General features: G+C 37.4%; 1 protein-coding gene across 1 annotated transcript; it reads right to left on the bottom strand.

Annotated features, from left to right (window-relative positions):
* Window positions 1–132: 132 nt before the first annotated feature.
* Window positions 133–25,374, bottom strand: POC5 (POC5 centriolar protein). The gene is made up of 13 exons (XM_054397562.1): window positions 25,291–25,374; window positions 22,122–22,137; window positions 21,583–21,663; window positions 13,977–14,158; window positions 13,259–13,423; window positions 11,104–11,208; window positions 9,815–9,994; window positions 7,767–7,929; window positions 6,675–6,681; window positions 4,283–4,394; window positions 2,855–2,968; window positions 1,897–2,073; window positions 133–282 (listed from the first exon to the last, which is right to left on the bottom strand). The coding sequence occupies exons 1-13, from the start codon at window positions 25,372–25,374 to the stop codon at window positions 133–135; spliced, it is 1,536 nt and encodes a 511-aa protein (XP_054253537.1).

The raw sequence follows: 25,374 nt of genomic DNA, 5'->3' as shown, positions 1-25,374 counted from the left end.
AAAGTATTTTTTTAGACCAAGGGTAAAAACGTGATACATACTTTAGGCCTTGCTACATCAAATCTGAAGAGACTGGGAAGAGGTTTAAATTGTACCTTGATAAAAAGCCCCACTGGTGAGAAAGATATCCACTCAGTCAACAACTTTTATTGACTGAACACTGCTATGAGTCTGGCCGTGAAGCACTTGCCCAGCTTGTCCTGCAGGTCTCACAGTGGCAGAACCAGAAGAATGGAGCACAGTTCGAGGATATTTAGCTGCGGTGGCTTGGGATATGGTTTGCTGAAAAGTAATCAAGATATGTCAAAAGACTTAACTGTACCAAAACCCCTACAATAATACAGCTCCTTGTGAGCTGCACTTTAAACACGAAGATTTGCAATCCAGAAAACGGAAATATATCTCTCAAAAAAACCTAAAACCAACAAACCGCAAGGGTTTTCTTTAACAAGAGTACATTTTTCTTTTTTTTATGTGAAATATACTACTTAGAATAAAATGCTAAATTTCCAATTAACTAGCTATGCCAAGCTTTTACCATCTCAGCCTTATTTCAAGGTTGGTTTATTTTTCTAGCAAATTGTTCAGAGTTTTCCCCTGTACAGTAATCATGCCAGCTTTCCTTTTGAAATTTAGTATTGGCTACGAGGAAGTCTCTGAACGGACTCTGAAAAGCTTTGCATTTGTTTTATAACAATGAATTTTCTCCTAAAAACACCTAGTCACCTTACTGCAACAAACAGTAGTCATTCTACTTTTAATCAAAGTAAAACTCTCTCCCCTGTGAGATTAATTCAAGATAAACACTTCATCTGACTGACTTTCACTTAGGCATTTCTTTGGAGAAAGAGATTATGGAATGAGGCTCAGGGACTGTCACATTTATCACATTTTTAGAAGTCAGTCTTTGGTACAGTGTTTCAAGTATTTGTCACACCAGTCTCATAACCTGAATGCAGGAATTTTTCTTACTGAAATCAAACCTCTAACTCCCTAAGGACGTACAATTTGAATATTCCTGCTTAGGATCCCAAATTTTTGAAAGCAGCCTGTCATAGGGCTCTGACTCATCACAGGAAATGAGTGCAAACAAAACAATACTCTCGCAGTTACTAGTAACTCCAGTTCAGATTAACAGACCTGATGTTACTCTGCTTCTTCTGTCAGAATCGCTCAAGAGAAACTGGACTCTTACATAGTACAGGGAAAACTCAGATCCTACTTTACAAGTTAAAATACAGAAAAACATCTTTCTCATACACTCCACTTAAAACCAATTTTTGTTCAAACTGGTCCAAAAAGTGTAGCGATTGCCTAAGCAATTTAGGCCACTGTTCAGAGTCTGGTATATTGCTTTCATACCCTATTAATTCACTTTCAGTGTTTTCTTCAGCATGAATCAGGGAAGTAATACTCAACATAGAACAAGCCGCAGGCTTGACAAACCTGACAGCCTCCTGACAAGAGTTTTACTTTTTTCCCCTAATTCGCTATGCTCAGAATCTATAGCTCTGCCACTTCTGGTTCAGTTACGCTTCCTGCTATACACACTATGAAGCTGATCTCTAAACTGCGTTTGCATGGTGTACTACCATGGCACTACTGTACTGACTAACTACTTCAACAAAGACTCACGGAAGAGCTGGCCAAGAAAGAGACAGCCAACATTATTATACCTATGAAATAATTACTATAGAAACAAGACAAATGGATTAAAGCTGCTCTATTTACTTCACACCAGTGCCTTCTACCCAGCCCAGAGACAGAACTGTTTGTTAATTTAAACATGCCACAAGTCTGAGCCTTGTCTAGTACCTCTTTACAATGGCCATTTTTCCTTTAACCACTACCACCTGCTGCAGTAAGAATACTGTTACAAGCATAATTCTGATTTACCTGAGTGACTGGATGATGTTTTTCAACAATGAGTGAACTCATGGGTGGAGAAACTCCCATCACTGCTAAACTGCCAGAAATTCTGGCTTTTTGTCCCATATCAGCTCGGCCCATTATTCGAGCAGTGATTGTTCTTCCTGCTTTCTGTTGAGAAGATGTTATTACTTTCGCCATGGGCTATAAATAAATTAAGCATTAATTGTTAAAATATTCTAAATGTAGTATCTACACTGCTTTAGTATGTCTGCTTAATCAGCCACATGCCTAAACAGAACATGGGATGTTGCAGGTAATCTAGTTATGTTAGAGTGGGCTGAATTTGCTCCACCTAGTTGTCACCTGGTTTATCCCATCTTTATCCAGTCAAAGTATGAGATAGTGTTTGAACAGCTGTCCTGAGGGAAGTAAGGCTAATCAGAGAAGATTCAAGCAACATGGATAGTTTAGCTTTGCTCACTGAATGCATAATTAACATAGAGACAAAAAAACTTCCATGCAGTAAAATGTGAACCCTTCTCTAACAGCTGGCAGCAAACTGTATCATATGGGAAAAAAGAAAGCAATATAGAAGACAATGGAGAAAAGTAACGATAGTTTAGCAACAAACACAGAAGAGGGGACAAGAGAGAGATTTCAAACAGGAGGATGATAAAACAAAGCATGTTCTCCCACAACAAAAAAAGTACCATTTGAGACACCATTTGTTCCTGTTGCACTATATGTAACGTACAGGTACTCCGCTGTTCTTTGTTTTGTCACAATCACTCTCTCCCCTCCAAAAATAGTTAAAAATTGCTCCTAACATAAATAGACTTCCGTAACATTAATAAGCATATGCACGTTAAGTGTCTTCCCAAGCTACGTAAACTCGTGTTGCTCTGAAAAATGCACAAGTAATGATACCCAAACTAATACATGTTATAATTATGCCTTATAAAAGTTAATTTTATCATATTACCGGTTTCTGAGTTGATGCCACACCAGATCCTGCAGCTGTACTACTGACAATTACTGAAGAATAGGAATCTAGCCTGGTCTGAGAAGTGCTTGCATGACCCAGGTGGGTAGAAAACTGTGAATGAAACCAGAGTTTACAAAGAACGAACATAACTTTCTACAAAATATATTTTACACTTTAGATAGTAAAACTAGAGATAAAATAGCTGCAAAGAAGTCAGATTTCAAAGGGTAATGAATAGTCAAAAACCTGGCTGATTTCTGCCCAATTCTAAATATACTTGCCTAAAAAAAAAAAGGTAGAAACAATGTAAATAATGCATGATACTACTAGAATCAAAAATCGGAACAGAGGCAAGCACATCTCTCTTCCAACCTATACTCTAGCATGAAATTTACAGTAGTAATACCATCAGGATGACTCCAGGACAGGCCCAGAGCATCCAACCTATTCAATAACAGGTTGGACTTGATGATCTTTGAGGTCTCTTCCAACTTTCTTGATTCTTGATTCTCATAACGATCTGGCTAAGCTGACATGACAGGGAAAAACGCTGAGTTCCCTCAGTGTCCATATATGTAACACTCTTCAAAAAGAAGTTTCAAGTCAAGCCAGCTTTTCTTCTTTTCAGATTATATTAAGCTCAGTTTTTTGAATAAACTCCTTGAACTGCTTTCCTTCCAAGAAAGAATCTTAAGGAACAAATTCTCCTTGTCTTCATTAGGTTAACACATTTTCACCAAAATAAAAGTCACAGTAGCTGTGACTCAGTAATTTCATTTATATAATGCAGACTGAACATACTTACAGGTTTCTTTTTACTATTAGACCATTTTCAAATCCAATCAAGTGATGGGCTATAGCATTTATTTTCAAAAGCTCCAAAAGAGGAAGTTAATTTTTGTGTCATGGACTGAGTTGAATCTGCTGCCATTATCTGTACTGGCTGTAATCACATCAGCTTCAAAATGAAAGTACTGTCTGGAGCAAAGTATTGTGGGGCTTGAAGTTCTCTTCAAGAAGTGAAGTGAGAGGCTTTCTGTTCCAGTTGCTGCTTCTGGGTTCTCGGGTGTTCTCTTTTCTGCTGGGAGGGCAGCAGGACAAAGAGGGATGGGGGAGTAGTTTTCTGGCTTGGACTTCTGGCTAGCTTGCTTCTACTCACTGTTGCTTTGCACCATGCTTTTTTTGCAAATAGGCTAAGGTACCTGTGCATTTTGCACTATGCTTACCTGATTTTGCTCAGTAAACTCCATTTTTTTCTCACTATTTTTTTAGTCTCAGTCCTGACTATTTTTGTGTTACTTTTCCCTCAGTTCTGTGTTGGGAAAATAGACAGGTTAACCTGCAGGTTTGGTTTGCCCCATTTTGTTCTGATTTAAAGCATTACATATCATAGCAAAGACAGTTCTGTACTAGCTACACACTTACCATGTCTTCCTGCTGAAGAGTGGTTGCTGGTGGAAGTGGTGATGAGGGCGGATTATACTGTGATGGAGGTAGCTTTCCTGCAACAAAGGGGTCATTATAATTTCTCCTACATCTATTACTAAAAACACAAAGTAATGTGATCAGCACATAATCTAGCAAACTCTAAGGGAGGAAAAAAAAAGAGATAAGACACCGTAAAAATTTTGCTATTCCTTGTGATTTCTAATTAAAAGGATCAACCTGGGTTTTTTATATGTGTGTGCATATATATATATATATAAAAGGATTCCTGTATTTCACCCTTCTTTTTCAAAATATTTTCCACAGGGCTTGCTTCTGTGTTATGTCTCAGTATCCCTGTGACACTTGTCACATACTTGTAGTGCAAAGAGCTGAGGTTCTTCATGCTACTTGCCAGTATTAAATCCAGCATGCAAGAGCTGTTCTTACATTAAAGACCAAGATCCAAATTGGGTAGAGATCAGCAAAGAACAGAAAGGCCATACTAGACTTCTGCAAGGGTGCAACATCCTTAAGGTGGCTCACCATCAGTAAAATGCCATTTTTAATTCCCTGAGAAAGTACTGCAACTTCAAAGAGGCATAAATCATGCTCAGTAGCATCTCATCTCAAAATAAAATGGCTAGACAGTGGCCACATACTGGCTGTAGGGCTAGGATGATCTACAGGCACTGTACAGCCCTCATCTCTACCCAGCAGCTGTGCAAGCCTGAGCTTGCATAAGATCTGTCCAGAATGCTTTTGTGTCACAATGCAGATGTCCTGGGTAGTTCAGATCTGCAGACCTAAGCCTAATATCTTCTCCAAACAGTTTCAGCCTTCCCCTTTAGCATATGAAGTTCCTTAAAGGAAGCTGCAGGAGATATTCTTATTTGCTATTCCCATTTCTGAAACAAACTATGCTAGCAGCAGTATTAGGACAAGGGAAACTTGCTCATTCCAGGGATTAGAGTGACACCGTGTGGGAGCTGTGGTCGTTTTTCCTTTTTTGTTTGGGATTTGTTTGTTTTGCTGTCATTGCTTTTGATCCTTTTTTTCTTTGTTGGTTTCTTTGTGTGGTTGTTTTTTTTTTTTTTTTGTTTTGTTTGGGTTTTTTTTTAATCTTTAAGTGAGCAGGAAAAATGTAAAGATGGTAGTTCCACTTGGTGCAATACTCAAAGATCAAACATGAAAGCATGCCAGAATATGCATTTCATACATATATATGTATGTGCACATACCCTAAGGTTAAGCGCAGACAGGGCCAAGATATGGTTACAGACCAATCAGATTTGATTCATGTCATTTAAAAATGCAGCATTAGGGGTTTTTTTAAGTAAAAAGTTCTGTATTCTTGGGGCTTCAATGTTATTTAAAATAAGGATATTAAAAATAAATGTATTATAATAAATTAAAAACAATAATATAAAAATAATCTGTCAGTACACCAGCCAGAAACTTCGGACCATCAACACTGACTCCATTAAGGAGTCACTAGGCCCATTAAGGTTGTGATATTTGCACACTATCAGTAACCTGCATTATAATGTATACTATATATGTTATTTGCCTATTTATATATATATATATATATATATATAAAATGTACACTATAATAAGGGAACAAATTCTGCTTTTATTGCTTACAACAGGAGGTGGCGCTGCAGTGTTCACATAAACATAACCACTGACTGGTGTACAGACCTCCACAGATTACAAAACCAGAACAAATCACAACAGACAGCTAATCTGATGTCTGCTAATCTGATGTCTCAAGTCCCTTGATGTCCTGATCAGTCTTCTGTTATACCTGAGGAAGAATGCAAATGAACAGTTGTGCAACTATATTAAATAATCATGTAACTAACTACATTAAAAGCACCATCTGGCTGTAGAAAGGAAATAGTGCGCCTCAGACAAGGAGAGGGAGGTGGTACAAGAGGCAGCAGAAGAAAATGGCAGGCATGATACTAAGGACAATAGACACTGTGAGATGTTATGAAGACTGATAAAGAGTACACTGATCAAAGACAATTAAAAATCATGAACACCTGAAAAGTTGGGTGAAGGCACGCCAGCACAATAAAAGGTCTAGGTACTCTACCCCTGTAGCATATCATCAGCTCACGCTCTGTACTAAAAATCAAGTGAAATATTTGCTCCATGAACCATGAAGATTGGTAATGGCACCTCTAGAACTCAGTTTTCTTCATTTCCTTTCTACTTACTCTCTTCTTTACAGGTTTACAGAAGAAAAAAAAAAAGCTTTCTTATTTCACACCATTGTCTGTTGCATGTCTTTGGAAAACAGTAAGATATAGCTTTGAAAAAACATAGTTCTTAATTTAGAATGCAGTGCAAAATATGGCAGTAGGGCAATTTATTCCCAAACTCAGTATCTTCAAGAAATCATTCATTCTTGACCCTTTCCAAATATTGATCCTGTGTTTCACTAGCACAGAACTACTGCACTTAGCCAATGTCATGTTCTAGTTTCCTACATAACTGCAGAAACAGAACATATTTTCAGAGGCTCAGAGAGCTGCTCAGGTAAGTATCCTCTTACGACTTCTTCAGGTTTTTATTTCCTCTTCATATCTACGTTTTTGGAGAAGAATTTCCCTGAAGTAGTTTAGAATCTTCTGGTATAAGATTATATAAGATTAGGAACTCAAGTTACTTCTCTAAGGCCTTTAACAAACTGCTGCCAGTACAGTTGGTTGTCACACATACAGCTGTGACACCCCTGCTGGCACAGCTATTTTCTCTTTAATGTAGACTGCTGCAGCAGCAGTTATGCTCCTACTGCTATAGCTTGTCTCACTCCAAGGGGGTGATTTCATGACATTGGTAAGGGTGTGCAGCTCCTTCCTGTATAACTGCATATGTTTCACAAGTGTGTTGCTGATATAACTACGCTGCTGTTTTCTGTTCCGGCACAGAACTCCAACTAAACACAGAACCTGTGAGATTCACTTTCCCTTTTTGTATTAAAAGGCAAGGTTAAGAAAGGAGGGAGAACTGTGTGGATAAAGCATTGTACATTGAGATTCCTGAGAACAGAGGAGGGTTTTCCAGGATTTCCCACTCACGTCCCCATAGCCTGGGTGCTAATAGGATTCCGGGTAATCTTTCACAATGTATTAGGAATTCTGTCATCCCTGGCCTCTTGTTCTGCCTTTACTTACTCCTAGCAAGATGGGATGAAGAGAACAATGTTCAGCATTACAGATTTCAGCATTAGAATATTTGTCAACATATTCACCAGGACTTTGCAAAGCACTGAGTTTGATAAACTGAAGTTCCCATGTTCTGCCAGAAGTTCTCACGTTAAATTAAAAAAGGCAGACAAAAAAAAAACAAAAACCAAAAAACAAAACCAAACAACAACCCAGGGAGAATCCTTTAAAACAAACAACCCCAAACTAACCAATCCAACAAAACCCCTGACATGTTACCAGATGAGAGCTGCTTTTACACTGACCAGATTCTGTACTGCTGTCTTTGCCCTGAAACATGGTCATTGCTTCCATATTCAAAGCACACACACCACGCAAAAAGGCTTTCTTCATGGTGTTTTCATACTGTTCTCTTTCACTGCGCATTCGCAGAACCTCAGCTTTTGCCTGGTCCAAAGCAGCAGTTAACTACAAAAGAGAGTAAGAAAATAGTGATCTTGTACTTCTAAATGTAAGCTACAAATACATTCCTTGTTTAGCCTTAAAAGTCAATTAATACTTTTACAAAGATATGCATTTTCACTTCAAAATCTCAGGCTCACCAGAGATGAACAGCTACTTGTCATTTCTTTGTTCTATACCACAATGGTATAGTAGAGTATCCTGGGTGCAGTAAGATGTGTGCAGCCAGCAGGTCAAGGGAATTTCTCCTTCCCCTCCAGTTCTGCCCTAATGAGGTTAAACCTGGAATATTGTTTTCAGTTCTGAGCTCCCCAGAGTAAGACAGAGCATTACTGGAGAGATTTCAACAGAAGGTCACTGAAACGATTAGGGAACCTGGGGCTGTTTACCCTGGAAAAGAGAAGTCTGAGAAGTTGATCTTATCAATGCTTATATCTAGATATACATATATATCTAGAGAGCAGGGGCCAAGAGGATGGAGCCAGACTCTTTTCAGTGCTGCCCAGTGATAGGACAAGGGGCACTAGAACACAGGAAGTTCCAACTAAGCATAAGAAAAACCTTCTTTACTTTGAGGGTGATGGAGCACTGGAAGAGACTTCAACCAGACAGGCTGTGGAGTTTCCTTCTCTGGAGACTATCCGGACGTGTTCTGATGTAATCCAGTCTAGGCCTACCTCTGTTAGCAGGAGGGTTTGGCTGGATGATCTCCAGAGGTCCCTTCCAACCCCTACCATTTTGTGTTTCTGTGATTATTTGTACTAGAGCATACTGAGGATAGGAGTGCATTTGAAAGGACTATCAGACTCTACATGATCAGCTAAGCAAAAATTTATTTTGCAAGGTTTTGTCTCTTACATGTTAGGCATCTGACACAAGCTAGATTTCCACAGGAACACGTATTTGCTCAACAGAAAAATAAATGTTCCCAGAATATTATTTAAGCACACAGAGAATTGTCATCAGCAATCTTTCCTTTCTAGCTACTGTAAAAAACTAAGAATGCTAAGAAAAGACAGACCAAGTTAGCTTTGTAGCTCACTACTTACTTTGTGCTGGTATGTCATATTTGGTTTTCCCATTCTCAAAATTCTGGGTTTCGTTTCTTTTTAAAATCACAAAGCTTTTAAAATATGTACTTTAGAACTTTATTTACTTACTCTGCATCAATGCACACATCGATAACTTCCCCTTAAGCTCTGAAAATTCTTTACTAAGCTTAATTGACAAGTTGAAGGCAAACCCAAACTTACATTCAGCATTTAGCAGAACAGCTATTGCAGGAAAAAAATATAGTACTCATCATGATCATTCATAACAATAATAATAATAAAATCTTTCCATGGTATTCTTCAGTAACACCTCAAAATGCACAACCAATAGTAACAGCATTCTCTCAGAAAACAAATACCATCCCTATTGGTGGACAAACAGAGATTGGTATCACTTACTTCACTTCTGTGTGCAGAGCAGCAGCATTTTATATTGGATGCAGGTGGGGGAAAAAAAAAATCTAGAAACCACAGTAGATATCTTGTATCTCATCAGTTCTTGTGTACTTCACTCTGAGTTCTTCACCATTAGGGCGGTGAGACACTAGAACAGGTTGCCTAGTGAGGTGATAGAAGCCCTATCACTGGAAATTTTTAAGTCCAGGCTGGATGGGGCCCCGAGCAACCTGACTTAGTGTGAGATGCGCCCGCCCATGGCAGCAGGGTTGGAACTAGGTGATCCTTGAAGTCCCTACCAAGCCCTAACAATTCTATTATTCTACTTAGGGAGCTCTGCTAGAAAGTCCTAATGTTGTTTTGAGTTTGATGAGATACTCTGGAAGGATGGGGATGGCGAAGTGAAGAAGGGAAAAAGTTGAGAAAATAAGGAACTTTTTTACCTCAACGATTTTGGCTTCATAATCATTGGTGAGCTGAACACAGACATCTTCTGCCCTTGACTGACATGCCTTTGCTACTTTTTCTTTCCATTTTTCTTCACTAAGGGAGCGCCACGCCACCCACACTTTTTTCATCAAAGCCGTCTGAAATTGTCTGTCTGCTATTCTATTTGCGTATTCCTTTAAAAAAAAGTACAACCACATCATATGCAAGTCCAGGTTTCCCAAAAATTTAAGTAGTTGTCGTGTGGATGATCAGCTTACAGCTTGTTACAAAGACCATGCAGAAATGCCTAAACCGAGCTACGTGTGCTGCAGTGTAGTACACAAACACAGCATCAGCTCAGTTTCTTCCTCCACACGTCACCGAGCATTACTGTCCCCAGCATAAGAAGCCATACTTGTGAATCCCTAGGCTGCAGAAAAAGTGTTTTGCAATTTCAGTTAAATGGCACTTAAACCACAACTTCACATATGCGGTGTAACTATGCATATCTGAAGCCATTCAGTGGGTACCTGGCATGTTTTGATTCATGACAGGAATCATATCAAGTCTAAAGTCATAAAGATTGCTGATGACTAGCATCTTATTAATACATTCAGACTTCAAGATGCTTTAAATTGTTCTTGATGACAATTCTATTATTCTAGTCTAGCTAGGGATCTGTACCCACAAACAAAGGTCCTCAGTACAGCTTCTTGCCTGTAAGATCGTGGAATGGGTAAGGTTTGCAGTCTTGACATGAGAACTATCTTTAAGAAAAGTTACTGGTTTACCATTTACTGTTTGATATCTGACACAATGCTCAACATTTTGTGTGCAACTGGCATTTAGCTACTTCCAAGTTCTGGCAACATGAGAAGGCGGCAGCTGAAGCTTTAAATTGTGAAAGTGGCTTCCCCAAGAAATGTGATGCTGCATCTTATCACTGTTCAAATGTAATGTGTTTGCACCTTCTTCATGTAGTGTAATATGTGTAATGTGTTCGGCACCTTCTTCAAAACGTAGATACTGTAAACTAGGGTGATTTGCTTTAATCTGATCACAGTAATTGCAGCAATATAAGACAAGTAGAGGTTTGATCTTTTTTTCCAGTTGCAGAGCATTACAACAGCAGCATTATTTTTGGAGCTCTTTTCACACTGTTATTTGATACTGTTAAACACAAACAACTATTTCTGTAATTTCTCAGCATAGTTTCTTCAAACTCTAACAGGAACTGCAGCAACTCTATCCCTTTTGAGTTTAAGGGTTTCATTTTCATCACATTTTAATTTTGCACACATACCTGTTGTTTGGCTTCAACACGCCGAATTTGCCACAGTGTAAAATTTCTCATCAAGTCTACTCTCTCCTTTTGCTTCTCTAACGCTTGAGTCAAGTTAGCAATCACCTGAAAATGTATTTATTAACACTATTTCAACAGCTATGATGTTTACATAGTCAAATAGAAAGTACTTTACACATCAGTTGTTTTTCACTTGGTTTTAACAGATGCCTTCTACTGAATCTTTCCTTTACTCTAATCAAGCAGGAAATTTAATTAGAGCTCAAGTCAGAAGTAAAACTTCCGTGTCTTCATCACTCGCACTGTGGCACTGAAGACACTTAAACTGGGTAGCTTTATAAAAAGTTCAAGTGAATTGTTATTTCATGCTACATCTGCAGGCTTCTGTTCTACTGTGTTGTTACTGCATCATAACATCAGAAATTACTTATTTCAAAGACAATTTTGATAAAACAGAAACATTCACAGTAGAAGTTTGGATCAGTGCATCATTATTTGAAGTGTAAATAAACACTTTATCTGCAGAAAGCTTATTCAGTTGTCTGAACAAGCTAAAGAGAATAAACAAGCTAAAGAGGTGCTAAGAACTAGAAAAATCTGATTAGGAATTGTTATTCTCTTTAGAATATTCTCATGAATGGTATCATATGGGCCTATTGCAATAAAAACATTTGAAAGGCAAAGAATGCAACTTGGAACTTTTATCACCAATCTCTAAGTATGCTTTAATTAATATACAGAAACAGATGAGGTTCCCCAATTAAAAATTAGGCCAGGCATGATGTAAACTGTGTACACCAAATCACTAAGTATTTCTGCATGTTTTTACCCAACTTAAGACAGATTCTTCCATCAGTTGCATCTGAGCAACACCAATAGGCAAGTGACCAGTCTTGGGACTCTTGGGAGTAATGTACAGTTATTTTAACTGCTGCATAAGGATTTTGATGTTTTAGGATGTTATATGCTAACACATCTTCATGTTTACTGCATGTAACATATGCTACATATTATTAAACACGCATCAATGAAATGAATGATACTTTAAAAAAATCTAGCTCTTAAATCAATGAAGCTATCTAGCAAATAGTAGAAAACTATTTTGTTTCATTACAGGATTTCACACAGTTTCAGTCTTCAGAATATCTAATAAAATATTACTAGGCAAAAACTTAGTTTCTTTAAGGTGTCAAAAATACCATCAAGGTTATTTAAAGCAGACCCATTTCTAGATTTTAAATAATAAGTTCTTCACAATACTGTACCATTAACAAATCTAGATTAAACTACTTTTCTCCATGTGCAGATGACTTACTTTAACCTTTAGCAACTTCAGAATAACTGAGTAGTCTCATCTACGCAAGTGACAATGAATTTATGTAAAATTACATAGATTACTGCATAAATTATCAAATTAAGAATATTAAGCAAAAGAAAATGAATACAAATCACTTTTGTTGAAAAAGTGTCACGTACTAACATCAAATATCTTCTGATGCTGCATATATATTGATATACACTAGAAGTCTTCACCTAAATCCATGTTTGTTATTTAGTGCATTTCTGCCACTAAAAAAGCATTTGTGAGATTTACAACATGAAAACAAAAATCTATTGTATTTGTAAGATTTGTGAGGCTGAGGGACTTAGGTTATGCCCCTGTCAGAACACAGCAGTTTTGATAAATACGGTGCGATACACAACAGCATTGTTATCTACTGTTAAGGTGGTAAGAAACAAGAATTTTATGTACAAATCATAAGAATAGAGACTGTTAAAATAGAGACTGTTTAACTTTTATGAGGCTGCTGTCCATTTAAAATTCCAGAAAATCAACCCAATAATGCTTTTGAAATGTAAAAGCAAGAGATTCATCTAAGCCAGTGTGACCCTCATAAAATAAGTAAGGAATAACAACAGACCCTAAATTTAAAAAGCAAACAATATATGTATACACAACACATTCAGTTTCCATTTTTAGTATGGACACCGTTATCATCAATAATGACTCTTCTTCTACTATACAGTCTAAATATATTATGTACTTCTTATGCTACTAGCTGCAAAAAAATACGTTGTTCAGAGAGGGACCCAATATTCAATATGGATATTTTTGAAAGAGGGGAACTCTTAAATTATGAAATTGAGTTACTACCTCATCTTTCCTGCCAATAGATATTTCGTAAGTACGCAGCAACTCCTTCAGGTTTTCCGTCTCATTGCTCAATTGTCTCACATGTGCAGCATGTTTCTCTTTTTCTTGTTTCAGCTGTTCAATCAAACTAAGCTTCCATTTTCTCAACTCAGTCAGAACATTCGTCTGAAAAGTTAAAGGGGTGACAGTTGTGCAATCAGTAAAATTTATCTAATCTTTTAATCTTAAAACCACTTTTCAATTAAGCAGACATAAGTGCCTGAAGTGATGACTACAATACACAGACTGCTAATATGTTTATGTATTAGCAGCCATAATCGTACAATCATAGAATGGTCTGGGTTGGAAGGGTCCTGAAAGAACTATTCAACCCCCTGCCAAGGACAGGGACACCTTCCACTAGACCAGATTGTTCAAGGTTCTGTCCAACCTGGCCTCAAAAACTTCCCAGGAGGGGGCATCCACTGCTTCCCTGGGAAACCTGTTCCAGTGTCTCACCACCCTCCACGTAAATGAATTACTGAATAACTACTGAACATCCCTAACAGAGAAAGTTATCCAAAGTTCTTTAAACAAGATACTCCAGTATTTATAGGTGATCTGCAGCAACAATCAAAAGAGAAAACCAGCATTTCTCAGGGCAATCAACACAACTTTGCCTGCACTCTTATTCTAGATTGCACTGACATCTGTTAAGTACCCCATACGAAACAAGTACCTTAAGACTTCCACTCCAGAAATCAAGTATGTTTTCTATCTGAGTTACATTTTCATCAGTAAAAGTTAATTCAGTTGTTATGGCTTCATTTTCTTTTGGACTGTGCATATGCTCTCGTGAAGAAGTCTCTTCTGAAAGAACAGGGCAAGGTCGTTCCATATGGGCCTCAGAAGGCTGCTTCACTGAAAATAAAAGAAGTAATAAAGATTAATACTCTGGAAAGGCGAACTGGTCTGCATTATGGAAGAAAGTCAAACGGCAGGTATTTAAAAAAACGCCCCAAACCCTCAAATATTTATGCCATCAGAAACCTCCTTTCCCCATGTAAAGTGAACAACTCAACTCAAATTTTTGCAAGATACAGGCATATTTATACCAAACGAATCTTTTAATATCATTACATTTTAAAGAGGAAGATCACAGAAAGTACCCCAAAAATAGCATTGCCAGAAACAAGAAAAAAAAGCATCTCTTTCAGTAAGGATTCTTGACTATTAACATCTCAGGTCAAAAATATAAAAACTTTTGTGATTTTTCCTTAACGAGGCTGTAAACTTGTGAAGGTCAGGGGTCTTTCCTTTCTGCACTCACACCACTACCCTTGGGCATATTTCAATGTAGGTATGTACCTGCACCCATTTTCCTTATAGCCTTTAATTTACTTACCTAATTAGATTTTAAACTCTTTGAGAAAGAAATATCTACTATGAATTTATACAATGTTTCAGCTAATGAGGCCTCAATTTAGGTGCTGTTTCTAACTTCTACTGCAGTAAAAAGCAATCCATGCCCAGAAGCAGATGGGCATGCATTTGAGTTTCAATTGATGGAAAGAGAAAAATGACTTAAGAATAAAGAATGTAATAGGTAAGTAAACAGAAGAAATGAAGTATTATTTTATATTTAGTTATTCTGTATAGGAAATTTGTTATTCAGAAAGGAAGAGCAATTAGCAGATTCCTGGTACCAATAACAATCAGGACAACTTTAAAAGAACGCTCTCCTCCTTCCACAAATTGAGAAAGGAAGCACCCAACAGTTTAGCCTTCAATTCTGGAAACAAACACAAGTTTAACTGTTGTCACATAGCAGCATTTTCAGTGGACAATGTGAGTTCCTAATTTACTAAAGGCCAAGTCTGATGGTTGACACTTTCACACTTACTGTCACTCTTAGATCTCCTGTCCAAAAGAATTAAGGAGAGCTCTTTTAATAATACTCCCTCCCACCACATATGCTGAATTGCAACTATGACACAGATGCTCCAGAACAGGAAGGAAATATGAAAAGAACTGTGATGTAGAGGCAGTTACAACTGATTTTTGCCATTTCTCCCAAGATCAGATACAGCTACCTACCATGAAAGTAAAATCAGCTTGAGCTAAAGAAGCCCCATATAACACATTGTTTCTCTGCTCTAAATTCTCTAACCCATCACTTAAGCAGAAAACCATTAACAGATTATTGCCAGTTACACCAATATGTTAAGATCAGGTTCTAGGTTTTTGTCATTGTTTCTCCTGCATACCACAGAACTATTGCTTAGCTAAAACCGGAATATGGATAGTTATTGTTTGTAAGGAACTCAGAAGAATATGGCATGCTAGACAGATAACCCAGACTACTTGAAATACACCTAATTTCAGTGATGAAGAATCTGGCTGACCTTTCACAATATAAGATATTTAGCAATGTTACTGTTGTCAAGTATTCCCAGTTCTGTCGTTCATCACTTGTTCCCATTCCTGCATGTCACTGTGTTATTCCTTCAATTGTGATGCTGCTGTAAAATGTAGGAAGGTGTATTTTTATTTTAAACCTTTTATTATTTGCTTGGATTACATCAATGTCCAATTTACAAAGAAAAAAACCCAAACAAAATAAAATGTAACCAATAGAAACAAGATATTAAAAAAAAGACTGACAACTGTTATAGCCTGAGTTCGTAGTATTACAGATTCATCGCTTCCCTCCCATTAATCCTCCTTATGTACAGATTATGCTAACTCAGTTTCCATTTTTATATTTTACCATAGGATATATCCTTCTCAGTGAATTCAGTATGTATCTGTTACGTGTTTATATCATCATCATACGTTATTTACTTTGGCCTTCCAGTATTGCCATATATTTCTTCTTGTATACATACAAATTTCATTCTTATTTCTAATGCTCCCCCTCTGTCACCTCTATTCTTTCCACTGCATTGCATGATACCACTATCAGTTACAGTGCACTAAGGTATCAGGAAAATTGAACTACTTGGATGTAATAAAGCATAAACATGCAATTAATTAAATAATGTCCACATGCAAATCTCTAGACTGTAGTGGTTTATAGTATAGGTAAAATTATCTGGTTTTCCAGGTGTATATTATTCCAATACTACTGGTTTTGGTTTTTTTCCTGTGTTCCTCTAGTATCTGGCTTTTTCTGCTTTTAGCAAGTAAATAAGCCCTGACAGACTGTTCTCACACATGATGGCTATCAGTAGCTGAAGGCAGCAATATCTTCTCAGAAGTCTAATGGACCAGTCCTGAAAACTGGTAGGCTAACTAAAAGGAATTTTCCCTCTCTTTGTGTATAAGTCATCATTACACATCTTTGCTACAAACAATTTACTGCTCCAGTCTCAGTAATTTTTAAATTTGATCAGCAAATGAAAACAGGAAATTAAGTTTTACATTTCAAAGTTTAAAAGCATTTGGACATTGAGTTGAATAGTACAGCATGTTTCATTCCAATTACTTTTCTTATTTAACTGGAAGCTTTTAGTAAAGATATTATGTATCATTAAATTTACTGCAATGAATACAGATTACCATGAAACAGACTTCTACTGTCATTTACTTGTTTCAAAAACATGAGGAGAAAGTCAAAAGACCAAAAAATACTCCACAAACAGAATTTCTTTGAGAAGCAGCACAAAAAAAACCCCCAAAACCCAGAACAAAATACATCACAAGCTTCAGAAGCTCTGCAGAAGAGGAAGCTTGCAGATACTAACTTTACACCCATCATAGACAGGTGCTTTGTTTTGTTAAGCTATAGAACATGATCCTATTAATTTATGATTTTGTTATTTTAACACAGCAACAGCATTAGAGCCAGACTGGGAAAGAACTAACAAAAGAGCCTGGTTTTCACTATGAACTAAATGCCAAAAGAACAGACCTAAACTAAACGTAACTGTCCTTCAGAAACAACCTGCTAATCTATCCCATCTGATCAGTATCAGAAGTACAGCATTGAACTTCAATTTAACTACTTTCCCACTGTTCATCCAAAGTCATTACTACTTAACAGAAAAAAAGAAAAAGGTATTCTGAGGCCACCAACACTGTGGCAAATGCTTCTCAAACACACAATCGCCATCAATCAGTACTATACATTATACAGAAAAGTTGGACAGAGTTTGCTCAGATCCTGTTTTAAAAGGTGTAATTACCTTCCTTTTACAGCTTGTTTCAAAGTTCTGCCTCAAGGAGATAAAAGACATCTTTCCTATAGATCAAGCAAAGTACCAGAAATGTATAGTGTACAGTTAATAAAACATGATGAGAGTGTGTAAATAATACTCTTGCCTCAGTTCCCAAGAAGAACACATTCTTAACTGTTTATAACAATTTTTTAAATTTTGAAAATAAAAATTACGTTTTGAAAGGTGCTGCCCTTTGCAAAGTTAATAAACATCTGAGTCTCTTAACTGAGCAGAATACACGGCTCCTTGTAATGAGGGTTACATAAAACTAAATGCGAAATCTGCATCATTACTTAGTACAAGAACATTTCCTTCCTCTGTCCCATAACTACAGCTTGCAAAGGACTCTTCTTATTTTGTAATACCAACCAAATTAATATATAACTCTATCCAATAGAGAAGCAATCAACGGAATGGAAATTTGTTCTAGACTTCTATTGCACATGTTAGGCAGTTAAAAAAAAGACTCCATAAGCTATGCTTGGCCCCAGAGGAAAAAAGAGCATAACCCCTCTCACAGAATTCAAGAGAGGCAGTAGAAAGCGCTGGTTAAGGTCTTCTCTTCAACAAATACGATCAAAAATAGAGTATACAATCTCCTAATAAAAAAATCTGTAACTCTGATGTTTTGATTCTGATCTTCTCACTCACGAACAGCATATCACACATCACCAGTATTCCCTTACAAAGTTCCACCCAAACTGTGAGACAAAACTCTAAGCAGAGAGAGAGCATTGGGGCAAGACTCAAATTGGAATTTGCTCCATAATATAATTTCACGTAGCTGGGTTTGAAATATTCTACTTCTGTTTTAAGAACAACTTTTCAGGCTGATAAATGCTTCCAGTAGCTGTCCTGAACTGCTCTACAATTCAAGAGTTTTGTAAGTGTATTCAAATTCTGGAAATCTGCTACTAAGACTGACCAACAGCCTATTACAAAGGCAAAAGACTCAGAGAAGATAAGCAGTATGTGTATGAAGCTCAGGAAGAGTACAGGGAGTGACTAGAGCTGTTGTAAAGAAACCTAAATTTATCTTAAAAGGAGGGTCAGAAGGTGGCCTCTGTTTTTCATAAACGGCTGTAGCAGTTGAGTGGATCACCTGGTTATATGATTTGCCTCAGTCAATTAAGAAATGTGAATTCATTCCTGTACTAGCTGGATGAGGACTTGGGAAGTGTTGATTCAACCTAACACAGGATAAAAACAAAATGAATTTCAACAAAGCAACAGGCTGGAGCTGTTTCAACCCACACAGACCTTCCCAGCAACTGTGGACATCCCATGTCATGATGGTAACAGTGTATAGAGACTGGTAGAATGAATCACATTTGTACTGTAATCTAACTGCCTATTACAGTTACTGTATTAATCTGTGACTGTTTGCTCAAGTCCTGGCTAAAACACATCTTATGCTAAGGACAAGTGTATCCTGGGAGCAGTGCCAGTAGGTCAAAGCACGAACAGACATGTAGGCACGCTATGATGGACAGAAGGGCTAGAAGTCATCACACAGCCATTCTCATCTGCAGCCTGCTGTCTTCAGCAGCATGCTGATTGCCTGTTCATTCCTTCAGAATCCAGGAATTTCTAGAAATGGTAAAGAGCAAACTTCCAAGCCAGAAGGTATAAATTTATCAGCTTACCCAAAAAGATTTAGAAACTTATCCAAAGGCAGACAGATCACTCAAGCCTTTTATGCTTCCCAGCATGACACAGGAGACTCCTGAACTGTTGCAGAGGAAGGACAAACACTTTCTGTCCGATAGGCAACTATTTTGCTCATAGGGGTGTGAGCTGCAAGTTATGAGTTAGAGAACCTGTGACTTAGAAACCTCACAAATTCAGACATGAATTAATGAATTCACATGGCTGCTGCTTCTGCATTTTCCTGCACTTTTCCACAAAGAAGGCTAAGGCAATTGTCCATTATATCAACTTATTTACAGCAAACTCTTTTAATCTCAAATATTTATCTCCATACAGAGGGTTTTTTCTGTTACTTACCCTCACTTCTGTGTTGGGAAGAGGCAAGCTTTGTTCAGCCAGCAGAGTCTACATATTTGGTACCAAATATTTGGCTCAAAAGCAACTCTCTTAACTAAGACAGGTAAGATCATGAAGCAGATGCTCCTGGTACCTGTGCTAAGGCACAGATTTAGAGAGACCCTGCCTCCAACCAGATGGAGGACAGGGACAAATTGGTATTCAGGCTTTATGAAACTGACGGTTTGCAAGTTGAATGCAGAACAGTATATATATTTAGTTGATACAGGCACTGAGTGTAAACCGATGCCATTAAACTATGAGGAGTGGAACCCATCTTTGTTTCTGGTGTGACAGGGGGATCCCTACATCCGGATGCATTGGAAGCAGTACCCTGCTCCAGGGGTGATAACACAGTCCCACCATTTGGACTCATCATGGACTGATCCAGACTGTACTGGAACAGGGTGGAGCTCCAGTGCATCTGCAGTGAGAAGTCTTCTATATACCACAAAGCAATCTATTTTGAGTAGAATGGACAGTGAATGATGTACATTGTTTGATATTAACTGCTGCTGGGCATGACACAGATGATATAGAATAAGGGGCGGAGAATGCCACAGGTTGAGTTGAATCTGCTGCTGATATTCATCATGCCAGCTTCAAAATGAAAGTACTGTCTGGAGCAAAGTATTATGGGGCTTGAAGCTCAGATTGTAACATGAGAGGCTTCCTGTTCCAGTTGCTGCTTTGTTTTCCAGGTTTGGGCTGTTGCACTTTTCTGTTAGGCTGTTGGGGGGTGTGTGTGGGGGGGTGTCATTTGGGGCTTCTGCTGCTGCGTCTGCATTTTGCTGCACTTTTCTGAAAAGTAGGCTAATATACTTCTGCATTGTATTATCTCATTTACAGTAAACTCTCTTTGTCTCAACTCTTTACCCCAGGCTGAAGGGGATTTTGTTACCTTCACTCACTTCTATGTTGGGGGGAAGCAGGCTGTGTTAAACCAGCACAATAACTAATATTACCTCCCTAACTTTAATCACATTCCTTATTTTAAGAACCTGTTTCTAAATAATAACAGGAGTTAACTAAATGGTAATTGACAGCTTACTAAGACTACTTTGTATTCCAGTGGGAAAAAAACCCAAACAACCATACAGCTCAAGGCAGATATATTTTTACTCATGGTTCTTTTTTCTCATACGACCTAAATGACTTTCAGTTTCTGCCTTGCCCTTTGCAATGGCACTGGTAAATTCTCACTCCCAGTCATATGGCCGAGAGTTCCTGCTTACATTAGTCATGAACATTCACTCCAAGACAACGATTAGTACTAGATTTACACAGCACTTCAAGGCTGCTTAGTCTCTAGTAGTAAGATTATCTACACCTCATGCACCTCCAAACAATAGAGAGAAAACCATTCTCAAGTGTCACAAAAGAAGTGAAAATTGTAGGTAAATATTTTTATCATTAAATAGGATGTTAAAGAATGTAAACTAAAGTAAGTTCTTCCTGATTACTGAACTCCCAACTGAATAAATGCAGGTATGAATGTTTACTAATGCAGTGTTACTAATGCATCACAAGACACTGAGTTTATACAGTCATAAATACTAAGCAATGAAGTAGAACTAGAATAGAGTGATAAAAGAGCAAGAATGACATTCATGTAGTCACCCAATTAATCATTCCACAAAGCCCTTTTAAGGTAACTCTTACTTTCAAATAATTGTATTTTGAATATTCATCTACCTATTATGGCAGCGAATGTATGAGTATAAACAGTTGTCACCTGTCAAATTCCAATAAGTATACTTTAAACAGGGGCACCTCTTTTTTCCTTATTACACCAACCACTTCAAATATCTGCATCACAAACCACAGAGAACTCTCAGCACACCAATACTGTGACCTGAAAGTGATGACAGAACGCAAACCTTTCAGTGAAATATGCATTCCTAATTTTCTTCTTGTGTTTAACATATATGTACTATATATGAGCCACACTTTTTTGAAGCAAAATACAAGAAAAGAAATTCTATCATTGCTCATGTAAGCTTAATGCATAGCCTTTCAGATACTACCTGAAGTCTTAAGGTGAAGGACATCATAATGTTTCACTTGAAAATCTGCCACCTGTTTTCAGTTCTGAAGCAGGCTCTGACCACTTCGCAACACACTGTTCGAATTTTGGAGTCACTACAGCATAATCATAGAATTATAGAATCATAGAATCAAGAAGGCTGGAAGAGACCTCAAAGATCATCGAGTCCAACCTGTCACCCTAAACCTCATGACTATCTAAACCATGGCACCAAGTGCCACGTCCAATCCCCTCTTGAACACCTCCAGGGATGGTGACTCTACCACCTCCCTGGGCAGCACATTCCAATGGCCAATGACTCTCTCTGTGAAGAACTTTCTCCTCACCTCCAGCCTAAACCTCCCCTGGCACAGCTTGAGACTGTGTCCTCTTGTTCTGTTGCTGGTTGCCTTGGAGAAGAGACCAACCCCCTCCTGGCTACAACCTCCCTTCAGGTAGTTGTAGACAGCAATGAGGTAACCCCTGAGCCTCCTCTTCTCCAGACTAAACAGTCCCAGCTCCCTCAGCCTCTCCTCATAGGGCTTGTGCTCAAGGCCTCTCACCAGCCTCATTGCCCTTCTCTGGACATGCAGCTCTTCATATTCATCCTGTCAAAGTGATTACAAATAACTGTAAAACTACAGTAACATTTCTAAAAAATAGGTATAAGTAGGAAGGAGTGGAAATGCTTTTCGATGGTCCTTTAGAGTTTTTTTAATCACTATGGTGAAAATTAAGAGGATTTCACTTAGAGTTGCAAATGCAAGCTGATTTTCCTATCCCGATTATAATAGTTTATCTTTCTCTTGTTTCAAGTTCATTCTGATTACAACTAGATGCACTGTAATAGTTATACAGAAAGATTTTGCTAAATGTCAGAACTGGATACTGTAATAGGCATCTTAAAAACTGGGGAACAAAATTTAAATCATTCATTATGTCTAAGCACTACTATTACTGCAAAGAAAAATATGTATTTTGATAGCCATGACAAAGATGCTGTTGACTGCACTTCACATTCCCTAACATTACCATTTATTTGGTGGGAGTTTTAAAGTTCCTCATCAAAAGACAGTTTATTCTCCAGTATTTTCTTTAGATTAAATATAATTATTCTACCTTTTATTATGCATTTAAAAAAACTTTATCAGCAATGTGTATGTATAACTAATATAAAAGCTTTTCTGTTAAAACGTTATAAACTTATCTAACAAGTATGTGGCACTATACTATGCACCAAAGTAAGCCAATTAACATTTTTCCATACCTCCTAATTAAACAAGTTTTCAAAATTAAAGCATTTAGAGTTCAATGTTAATCTGCGAACAATCTCTATTACATCTTAAACATACAATCCAGTAATTAATTTTAAAAGTTCCAGCAGCAGTTAAATGCTGAAACTGATCAAAGCCGCTAATTAAGCATTTGGGGGAAAAAAAGCCTGTCGGAAAATACTAACCAGGCCACGAGTGGTCATTTTTTTTCTTCACATAAAATTATTGTACGAATTCTGTTTGTTATCCTAATAAGGTTGAACCTCAGAAATGAATTGCAAATTGAAAAGTCATTTTCCTCTTCAAGGGGGTAAAGTTGCAGTGGAAACAGTCAGTTAAAGGCACCGATCACATGTAATATGTTTTTGACTCTACCAGCTGAAAAGTTTACTATTTCAAAACTTGCAGTGTAACCTTTACATTTATGTGCGTTTCAACTAATTAGAGAAATTACGATCTTAGTTCTTGTACATTTTAGCTGAATTCTAGTTTCCTTTCAAATTTCCATTTCCCACCTTCTATCATGCCAAAATTAAAAGACTAAACATACATGAACCTGTATAATTACATGGTGTATCTTTCTGTTGTGATCAGCAAAAGTAATATAGTTCTAAGGTCTGAGGATCAGAGAAGTTTTGATCACTTAATGCGTACTGCTTTTCTTTCTTTTCTTTTTTTTTTTTTTTTGGTAGAAGTAACTCTGTGCTGCAAAGAACAAAGGGCATAAGAGCATATAGAGGTGGTTTTCCTTCTTCTTCCCTCGTAAAGCATTATAAAAATCTACAGATAGTTCATAGAATTTGTCCTTAGGATTGCAGTCAAGGTTATTAAACCTGGATAAAGAATGGATTGAATGGACAAAGTCTTGAACAACTCGGTTGTAGGTAAATGGAAGTCCTCTAAGAGCCAGCAGATCTGCTTAGAAAATATGAAAAGGTAATCATCTGGCCTTTACTTAAAAGCACCAAGTTATAATAAGGCCAAAACAAAAGAGGCCCTACAAAATTATCAAAAAGGAGTACTTCCCTGTCAACTTGTTCAGCTGACCTCCATAATAGCCTGCTGTAAGGAGCTGATAAGGGTTCAACGTTTGTGTAGTTTGGAAGAAAGGCTGAAGGGTGACCATATATCTCACTATGGCTTCCTAAGCATGGGAAGAGGAGACCAAAGTGCTGAGCTCTTCTCCATTAGATCACACAAAGCAACAGTTCAAAGATGTGACAGAGGAGGTTTAAACTGGACGTTAGTAAGCATTTCTTTACCAAGAGTGGCCAAACTCTGGAACAGGCTTCCTAGAGAGGCGGTTGAGGCCGCAAGCTTGTCAGTGTTTAAGAGGTATTTGGACAATGCCCTTAACAACGTTTTAACTTCTGGTCAGACCCCATTTGGTCTAGTAGTCAGACGAGATGATTCTTACAGGCTCCTTCCAATTGGAACTATTCTATTCTGCAATGTTCTGAATTGCAAAGAAGTAATTAATTAGTTTACCATTATCTACAAGGTAGCATTCTCCTTGATAATCAAAATTTGTCACATAGTGCCTTCATTCTGTTTTCCAACCACAAAAGGAATTGGAAACATGTGTAATTAAGTATTGCTGAATAAAGATTGAGAAGACTTATCCATGAAATACAGCCACAAATAGAGAAGCATGTGAACTTCAGATAAATAGGTAGTTTAAAAGTGACAAAGCCAATTCACATGAAGAAAAATACATTCCACCACATGACAAAAATGGAGATGCATAGGGCAACTAGAAAAATGGATTTTTGTCAAAACTAGTCTGTTTTGTATATAATACTACCAACGGAAGAAACCCCCACCCACTATTCAAATAAGAATAAGCAATATTAAGGATTAAAATCTGCTGTTTTCAGAAGAAAAGGACAAAGACTTCATCCAGGATCTTTGCATCCTGCCAAACTAATGCTGAGCACAGAAAAGGAAACCCACCCCCCCCCACTATAGTTCCAACATATCTTGGCATATTTGATGCAGCACGAAACCCCAGCATCTTCTTACTAATTTGGCCACCATTCTACTCCAAGGGAAATAAATCTATTAAGAACCAATTTTTTTAAATAACATCGTACAAGAAGCCTAACATATACCTCAATCCTCAGAAAAAACAGTGTCAAATTTATCCTATGTCAAGTTTATGTTTCTTGATAAGACATAACAGATATAAAAAATTACTAGGAAAAAAGGTAAGAAAGCTGTTCTATTTGTACCTGTCATTGATCAACATTTTAAATTTAGGTAAGAATTTTTGTGTAAACCAAAATTTCTTGAGAAATGCAAGTGGGAATTGAAGTGAAAATATTTTAATCTCAATTTTATGCTTAACCTGCTTTTCATTAACATTTTAATTATTTTCCTATATATTTTAAACATTAAAAGATGCAAGTTTTGTTAATTTCCTCATAATTATCCCTTGCCAAATAAAATGCCATGACAGTGAACCAAATGAAGTTTTTTCTTTCCTACCTGAAGATCTGATGAAACAGTACTGCCCCTAAAAGAGTTTTTAGGCAAAACTGGACTTGAACTTTTCTCCTCATCTGATGACAT

Source organism: Indicator indicator, chromosome Z (genome assembly GCF_027791375.1).
Source record: "Indicator indicator isolate 239-I01 chromosome Z, UM_Iind_1.1, whole genome shotgun sequence".
NCBI classification, from domain to species: domain Eukaryota; kingdom Metazoa; phylum Chordata; class Aves; order Piciformes; family Indicatoridae; genus Indicator; species Indicator indicator.
The sequence above is the reverse complement of the archived record's forward strand: the minus strand, read 5'-3'. Positions and strand labels throughout refer to the sequence as shown.